Source organism: Microtus ochrogaster, linkage group LG5, assembly GCF_000317375.1.
Source record: "Microtus ochrogaster isolate Prairie Vole_2 linkage group LG5, MicOch1.0, whole genome shotgun sequence".
Classification (NCBI taxonomy): Eukaryota; Metazoa; Chordata; class Mammalia; order Rodentia; family Cricetidae; genus Microtus; species Microtus ochrogaster.
In genome coordinates this window covers 1,820,423-1,829,195 of record NC_022031.1, presented here as the reverse complement: position 1 = coordinate 1,829,195, position 8,773 = coordinate 1,820,423, and the positions used below count along the sequence as shown (strand labels likewise).

At 41.2% G+C, this 8,773-nt stretch overlaps 1 protein-coding gene across 1 annotated transcript; it reads left to right on the top strand.

The window, feature by feature from the left end:
- The first annotated feature begins 999 nt into the window (after positions 1-999).
- Positions 1,000-8,352, top strand: LOC102001112 (myelin P2 protein). The gene is made up of 4 exons (XM_005361809.3): positions 1,000-1,109; positions 2,201-2,373; positions 2,529-2,630; positions 7,535-8,352. Exons 1-4 carry the CDS (start codon positions 1,037-1,039, stop codon positions 7,583-7,585), a joined length of 399 nt encoding a protein of 132 aa, XP_005361866.1. The 5' UTR covers positions 1,000-1,036; the 3' UTR covers positions 7,586-8,352.
- The last annotated feature ends 421 nt before the right edge of the window (positions 8,353-8,773 follow it).

The following is an 8,773-nucleotide window of genomic DNA, read 5'->3' as shown; positions in this document are numbered from 1 at the left end:
AGATACTAGTTCAGAATCTGAGTTTAGCACTGGGGAACAATGCTAACTTAAATCCAGACTTACAGTTTACTTTTGGGAGTAAATTTCCTTGCTTCAAGATGCAGTTTTCCTTGTTGTCAAGCTGGTCATTAACAGCAGCGTGTGTCTCCTGTGGGGCTGAGAGGATGAAATGAGGCGATCTGAACTAAGCACATTCCATGGGGCCATTCAATACTGAACTCTCAGCATCTATTGACATTATTTTGTGGGAAATCATCTCTTTATATATCTCCAGATTTTTGTTAAATGTCTTAAATCCAAAGTTGTTGTAGAAACTAAGAACTTATTGTCTCCAGGTTGGCTTTTTTAAAGGAGCTACAGGGCTGCTTCTCATCCTGATGTATGAATGCACCTTGTGTGCTCGGCTGTGACAGACTGGCCTTCTTGTCTGCCTACTCAGCCTGCCAGAATATGAAAACTATGCCAAGCCTCCCTCACCTCTGAATTTGTCCTCACAGTGTGGCCTTCCATTTCTCTCCCACAGCATATTTGAGCCTTTTATGACAACGCTCACAGACTTTTCCTTTCTTTTAAGAAATCTTAATTGTGCTGAATTAAGAGTCACCAAGATGCCTACACATATGCCAGTGCACTCAAATGTGCTCATGTATGGGCGTGCACACACACGCACACACACACACACACACACGCACACACACGCACACACACACAAGCATATAATGCATAGAAGGACTTAAGCACTCATATCAATGTAAGATCAACCAAGAGAATATTCTGAAGGTTCAAACAATACTTTCAGTTATTTTCACGGTTGTGGAAACACAGGGACATTATGTAGGGTTTTCTTTTCCCATGGGTAGGCAGTTTATGACTTAAGAGCCATTCATTGCCCAGTCCTATCACCGCCTTTCCCCATTGGGTCTCAGCATAAGTCACATGCTTTGGGTGTCTTTGAAAAGTACTGTGCAAGGTCTCAGCATCCCAGGGGCATCTGCTGCATCCCATCAGGAACTGCGCTGAATTCTCATCCATCGCAATGAGCAACAAATTTCTAGGCACCTGGAAACTTGTCTCCAGTGAGCATTTTGATGACTACATGAAAGCTCTGGGTGAGAAACCCTCCATGACAAACACCCCTTTAAAGAAAGATGCAAGAGGTTTTCTTCTAATACTTTTTCCGGGTGTCTGGGGAATGTCGTGTGGGATGAAGTGCGATCTTCGGTGTCGTTCATGAAATTTACTTCCACCTCATTGGCAGTAAATTATCAGAACTTAACTTAAATAAAGCTATTTAAATGCATGGGACCGGAAGGCAGTTTTACAGGCTTGTCTTTGGAGACTTGGGGAAAATATTAGAATTTTAGTCCATCCATATTCTGGGATTTTGTGAAAGCTGGTTTATCAAAAATGAGTAGGCTCATAAGATAAAGAGTTGAATACTAGAAACCGCAATTTTAAATTTCAATCTTTATACAAACTAATGATTCTTTTTTATTTGCTTTGAGTTTGTCCATTATTAAATAATCATGTGGATGAAGCTTAAGAAATGAAGCAGCCCCTAGGTGAGGACGTGTGTAACATTTAAAAGTGACTGAGATCAAAAGAACTGGTCGGCAGCAGTGAGTTCAAATTCAATCACACTAATGCTGTGTTGGAACAGTGTCCACAGACAGAAAAGGGTGATGGACAGTTTGTTTTATTTTGTTTTTTCACCAGGAAGATTTAGGAACTACAAAATGTCAGAAATAAGATTCAATCAAGGATATAAAAAGGAGGGTTTCACTATGGCCATAGCTCCTTATTGACAGAAAATATAGAACAGGGGGGGGGGCTGGAGGAGAAGAGAGATCGTCTCATTGAAAACAGCTATGTCTGTAATTACAAACTAAGCTGTTTTTAAGCTTATATGGAACAGAAGTGATGTATTCTGTGGTGAGGGTAGCATTGGGCATAGCAAAGTGGGCAAAACTGAACAGCGTTTGCGCCGTAAACTCTGTAGACACCACTGCTGGAGTGCTACACTAAAATGCTTGCATCACCAACATGTTTCTCTGCTCGCTGTTGAAACATGGAGGAAGTCCTTGGTAGGAAACCCTGCCATCTACTCATTGATGGTAATACTAAATACAGAATGTGACCACCATTGTCCCTTACCTATGTTCCCTTGACGCCCACAATCTGATATTGCCTTGCTTTTCAGGTGTGGGGTTAGCCAACAGAAAACTGGGAAATTTGGCCAAGCCCACTGTGGTCATCAGCAAGAAGGGGGATTATATGACAATAAGAACAGAAAGCGCCTTCAAAAACACAGAGATCTCCTTCAAGCTGGGCCAGGAGTTTGAAGAAACCACAGCTGACAACAGAAAAACCAAGGTAATGTGTAATATTTGTCCTGAAACTTGGTCCAGTCAACTATCGAGAGCCAGGATTATTCCTTCTAGGATTGTAGGCAGTGGGGAATGAACATGATGTATTGAGACATCTGACCTGCAAACTGAGGCAAGCTAACCTTGAACTTGTCTTTGCAGAGCACCGTGACGCTGGAGAGGGGAGCCCTGCGACAGGTGCAGAGATGGAACGGTAAAGAGACAACCATAAAGAGGAAGCTGCTGGACGGGAAAATGGTCGTGGTAAGTGTAAGATCTCAGCCACATAGGCAGATACTTCCAGGTTCTAGAGCTATGCACGTGGGGACAAGCCCTCAGGCAGAAGTGCCTGAATGTTAAGAGTCTTGTGTGACCCAAGTGTGCGCATGCGTGGTTACGTCCACGTACGACTCGGCTAAGCCCTTGCACGCAGTGTGAGCCGGTCATCTGTGTCATCTATGTGACTGCTTCATGCTGATTTTGTTGGCGTCGTTACTGATTTTGTGGGCATTGAGAAGCTGAGATGCTTAGTAAGAACATCCCCAATTCTCGGGACAGAAATAAAGTTACATAAATACATTGATTATGCTTGTCTCAAAATGTCCCTCGTTCTTTAGACTACAAATGGACCATAATGCTAAGAATAAAGCCAGAGTTAATGCTTAACTGGAAAACCATAAAGGATTCATATTTAAGTCCATTAAGTGTTAGTTCAAGATTTCCAAGCAGCTGTACCAAAACAATAATGTTTGAACAATATTGAAAATATGGATAAATGTCACTTGTTTGGGTTTACAAGCAAAAAAAAAAAAGTATACTTCAAAAGTAAAATATAACCCTGAGAGGCTCAATTATAGGATATTTGCAGTAAAAGTACTTTGCTTCCAATAGACCATAGGAATTTACCTAAACAATGTAAAGAGTGCAATCTAAGCTGTAAGTTCTGAAGACCTCCTTCAGTTAGCAGATCTGAGGAAAAAGAGTCAAGATGGACCGTTAGGACTGAAGCCTGTGACTCTGTGCTCACTAACTGGCACACGCAATCCTCCAATGTTTCGGCTACCTCTCTCAGTGTGTGGTTCTTAGTTCTCGCTATGCACTAAATTTACCTGGGCAGACAATTCCAACATGAGGGCCCATTATAGATCAATCAATCAGAACCTCTTAGGGAGTTTATTTAACCACTCACTGGATAAGGCAAATGTAAAAAATTATTTTTTATTTGTCGCTATTCTCCTTGTGAGCAAAATACTAAAAAGTATCTTCAGGAAAAAGAACTATGCCAGAGACCTGCTTAGGCTCAAGTCCCAAAGAGGACATGGGGAATGGGCGGGCGGACGACAGGAACCAGGGACTGGACACAATCTCAGAGCGAATCAGGATGGTTGCCAGCTGTGTTTATTGACAAAGGAATATGTCTTTTATATTTTAGATTTGCACATAGGATTGGCTGGGAGAACGGGGGGGGGGGGGGCACTGAGCTGGGGTGTGACAAGATCAGGGGTTGAGGAATCTAGCATTGACTTTGACAACATTCATATGTTAATGAAGGGAAATTAAATTTTTTTTGCCAGAGATAAGGAGAATGGCTGCTTTAGTAAGCAGGAACTTTCAAAGGAATGGAGATCCTTATCTAAATGCCTGACCTTGGGAAAAGGACTTCTAGTTATACTATACTTAATTTAAGAACAACTTTCATTCCTCATAGAGATAAGCCCTGAGCTTTTCCCTAAATGTGTCTGTGTCTTAATTGTACTACACGGGCCTGTCCCCTCACCACATTCCTGAAAGGGAAGGTCCTGGTGTCTTACTCTTTTCCCATTATAACATTCCATTCTGGTTTCTCTACACTTCTTAACTGAACCCTTGCCCTCAGTGGCCTCAGACTCTGGATCTGAATTGTAGGCATCTCATCCTAGATCAAACACGTCTAGTGAATCTCTAACCTTCCTGCACTTGGTGTAATTAGGAGGGCACAATGGGATTCTTGGTTCCATAGTGGCAGGGAATTCTCTCCAGAGAATTATTTTGTTTAGAGAGAGGCTACCATTGTATACATTTTCATCCTTCAAAACCTGCACAAATTTTTCCAAAGGGGGAAGACATTACTAGTGAGAATCTTTAAAAATGAAAGTTAAAAAGTACTGGGGAAGTGTGGTCTAATGTTGAAATGCTGGAACTCTGTCAAGCAGTAATGGTCATTATGTGGCCCATGGCATCTCCTCTTTTTTTTTTTTAAATTTTGTAATTTAGACATCTAGAAACTATGATGAAGAGATCAAATAGGCTTGTCAGTCATCAGAGAATGACAGGAAGAAGGATAAGAATGAGCACAAAGTCTAGAATAATGCTCAAATTTATAATAAATGACGAAAAGGTTCCTCCTGCGACAAAGGAATTTACAAATCTTTCCATGCAGAAGCCAAGGGAGATTGTAACACCATAAGTAATTGCAGTAATTTGGCCATGCAAGGTCTGCAACCAAAATGTCTGGATTATATAGGGGAAAGCCTCTGCAGGGAAGGCAACCCAGCCTTGGGCTGGAGAGTCCAGGGAAGAAGGTAGCGTATGTGGTCACACCCTATAAAAAACAGCAAGGGACTGAAGGGTGCTGGGATAACCTGACAGCCAGGTCCAGCTTTGATTTGAAATATTAAGCAGGCACCTCTGTCCCAGGTTTCCCTGTGTGTTTTTATAATTTAAATGTCTGTAAAAAATCCACTTTTTTCTTTAAAAAGTGTACAATCTCTTAGAAATAAAGTACTCTATTTTATTCCAAGAGGTAACCCACTCAAGGCAGAACCCAGCTCCAACAGAGAGAACAATCTTTGCCAGGGGTTTGGGTCTCCTCTCTGGACTCAACCTGGGCCGCATTTCATAGCCTACCTTCCAGGTCCCAGCCCGCTCTATTTAACTGTGGCTGGGGCTTCTGGTGCCAATCATGGATCCAGCATCTCTGAAACTGGTAAGGTTCACCATTGCAGCTGCTTCCCTATGACCCCTCATGTCTTAAAACCAACTTTACCTGGGGGACACTTAGTGTTACCAACTCTGGCTTTGTACAGCCTTGCATATAAATGCATGGAGGTGTAGTTTGATGCCTTATTAAACCTTGTTTTTTAAATCCTATCTTTTGTAAACCTTGTTTGCAGGAAAGGAATTATCACACAAAAATCTATCCTAATGGAAAATATCTCGGAGACCTGCTGGTGTCTCTCTGGTAGTCGCACTCCACTGGGTCACTTTCATTACTATGACAGTGAGGTCACATGACACCCATCTTCTCTAACCCTAGCGGTGATGGTGACCAGTCACATGGCTGCCTAAAAATGGGATCAGGCCACACGGTTCTTTTAAGATTCCTATACATAGATTTTAGATTATCAACCCCTCAGTGTTACTAGTTTTAATCTTTAAAAAAACTAGATTTTACAATTTTTAAACCATATTCAATAAACTTATAAGTCTTGAGGAACAGAATGTTTACATAAACCAAGTCTAATTTTTTGGCTGTTCTACTTTGCTTCCTTTCCCCCATCAATGTCAGGTGGATCAATCTGACACAGGTCACAGAGGAAAGTTTTAAGTAATGTTATCCACACGAAAAAGATGTCTGAACTCCTGCCAAGCTGAATCCAGTGACCAGTGATCTCAGAGATTGTGGCAGCAGAGATACTTCAGTCTCAGCTCCATGCTTACAACAAAACTTACACACATGCCAGAAAACATAGACCAATCCACATACACAAAATACAGATGAAAACTTCCAACAACAAACTAGAAGCAAGTGGTGGGCAATGTCTCACTATTTGCCCTGGACGGAGACTATTGGGGTCATGTTGAACATGTCCCAGATAGGGGTCTCACAAAACAGAACCAGACTATGATAATCTAAGTTATATACACACACACACCCTAAAAAAGAACTGAATATCACACACACACAAACTCACACACACAAACGCACATATACACACCTGTACTGGATTCACACGTGTATATATACACCCATGTATGGAATTTTAATTATAAGTTTTTTTGTTATATGTTAAAGCCAAATTTTGTTGCAAATTATATACATTTTAAACCATAAGCAACATTACAGTTTTTTTAAAATATACCTTAAATCACTTTCTTATCACTTTTTTAAGCTTTAAACTATAGAGACAACATGAGTCTGGGAAACATAAAAGGTATTTTGCTTTGACCCATGACATTTTAACGAAAGCATCCATCTCTTCACATGGTGGAGGAGCCAGAGGCAGAGGTGGGTCATTGCCGGGTGCAGTTTACAATTTAGCGTCAAGGGCCTGGTGTGACATTACAGAGAGAACGAGTTTCCACTGGCATGCTCTCAGATCTTTAAACGTGGTGCAGTGTTGACTGTCTCTACTCACCTTATCCCACGTCCCCAAGTCTAAGGAGCCAAGGACTACATCATTGTACAAATGGTAAGAAGGCTGTTAGTGCAGAAGAACAACCTTAACTCCTTTTTTCTTAAGAGCACTACACAATGTCAATAAAAGTCTTCTTTACAACACATGACTCCAGCATACGTCCTCCTCCTCACCCAGCTCTTTCTCTGCTAAGGGGTTTGCAATACCCAAGGTAAGTCCTGTCCACACTAAAGCCAGATGCCAAAGGCCAGCAGGATCTTGACCTATGGTGAGAGGAGATACTGTCTATCATGTCCGGGGAGACAGGAGACCAGGCACTTGAGGAAGTTTGTCCTGGATATCAGGAAGCAAGGACAGATGAACACTAGAATCCAGCTCACTTCTCTGCCTTAGTCTAGGCCATGGTCCATGGAACAGCACTTCGCTAATGTGACCTGTGCCCAGTCTTCAGGTCTTCTCACCTCAGCTACCCATCACAGACACTCCTTCACACAGAAAGTTTTATTTTATCTTTGTGAGGACTCTAGCTCCCACAAAGCTGGCTACCAACATTAAGCATTATTACTGGATATATCATGGATAGTAACACAGATCAACCTTAAAAGTTGTCCTCAAACACCAGTGGCCATGATTATGAACTGCTAGAGAACTGGCGTGTGAATGTTTTATCCTGTCTAAATGTGATCATATGAGTTCATTTAGACCGCTGTTTTATTCCAGATGTCCTGTTCTCTAACTTGTATTTTACACAGTCAATCTCCCTCTCTTAAGGAATGCATGATGAAGGGCGTGGTCTGCACCAGAATTTATGAGAAGGTCTGAGAAAATCGCTGCATCATTCAACTGGTGCTTCCCCACCTCAGACTGGGAATCATTCAGCGAGACCCGAGGACCCTGCAGCTGACTTGTCTGGTTTTGCATTTGTCCTGATATGTTCTATAGGTAAATGTTTAAGTTGAGAATTAACCTAACTTTGTTAATTTAGACATTTTCCGTTTCATCCGTGCCTTACTTTGTTAATCCTTCTGTATTGACCAGGCATAAATAGCCCATGAAAATCACTGCCTGCTAAGTGACAGCCTAGGCTGCGCTCATACTGTTTGAAAAGAAGTAATCAATACTAAAGCAAAATAAGAATATTGATCTGGGCAGTGATAAATGTCTCCAGGGGCCTGGAAAGGTATGAGGCAGGGGAACCACAAAGAACAAAACAAGGGGATGAGCTGTTTTAAACTGGGGGGCTCTACTTTCAGCCAATAGGAGCCACCTCCATTCCATTTCGGCCAAAGTTGTACAATGTACAGGCAATGGGATGCACGGCTACCACAGCAATCGAATGTACGATGACAAGTGTAGGCACCTACATAGCTCACATCCTGACCAAGATAAACACATGTCCTTAATCTTAGAAAGCTTCCTCGTCCCCCTCCAAAGGTAATATCTTGTTCTGTCTCACCCACCAGAAGCATGATGGTGCTGATTTGGTGCTGGATTAGCTTTGCCTAAAATAGAACCAGACCTCATGCATTCATTCTGTTTCCATTTTAAAACCTAGCACGATGTTTTTCATGTTCATCCAGATTGTTACATGTAGTAGTAATTTGTTCCTTTTTATTGATGAGTATTATTTCATTGTATAACTGTATCATTTTGGTAATCCATCCTTCTATTGAGACAATTGGATTATAACCCATGTTTGTATATGGTAAATAAAAGCTGCTACATTCTCATACAAGATTTGATGAGCATATGGCCTCTTTTGTGTTTGGTAGTCATAAAATTAATGAATTCAGTAATTCTTGATATTCAAGAATGAGAAGCCACTGTACTTATATAAGAATGAAATTAATGTATAATTGAGTAAATGAGAATTATGTGACTGTTCATGGCAATCAAATGTTCAAGGTGGAAGAAGGTATCTATCTATCTATCTATCTATCTATCTATCTATCTATCTATCTATCATCTATCTATCATCTATCTATCTATCTATCTATCTATCTATCTATC

Coding starts and splice junctions, on each gene's coding strand:
- LOC102001112 (XM_005361809.3), top strand. CDS start 1,037: ATGAGCAACAAATTTCTAGGCACCTGGAAACTTGTCTCCAGTGAGCAT. Junction 1,110..2,200: donor TGACTACATGAAAGCTCTGG/GTGAGAAACCCT, acceptor CTTGCTTTTCAG/GTGTGGGGTTAGCCAACAGA. Junction 2,374..2,528: donor CTGACAACAGAAAAACCAAG/GTAATGTGTAAT, acceptor TTGTCTTTGCAG/AGCACCGTGACGCTGGAGAG.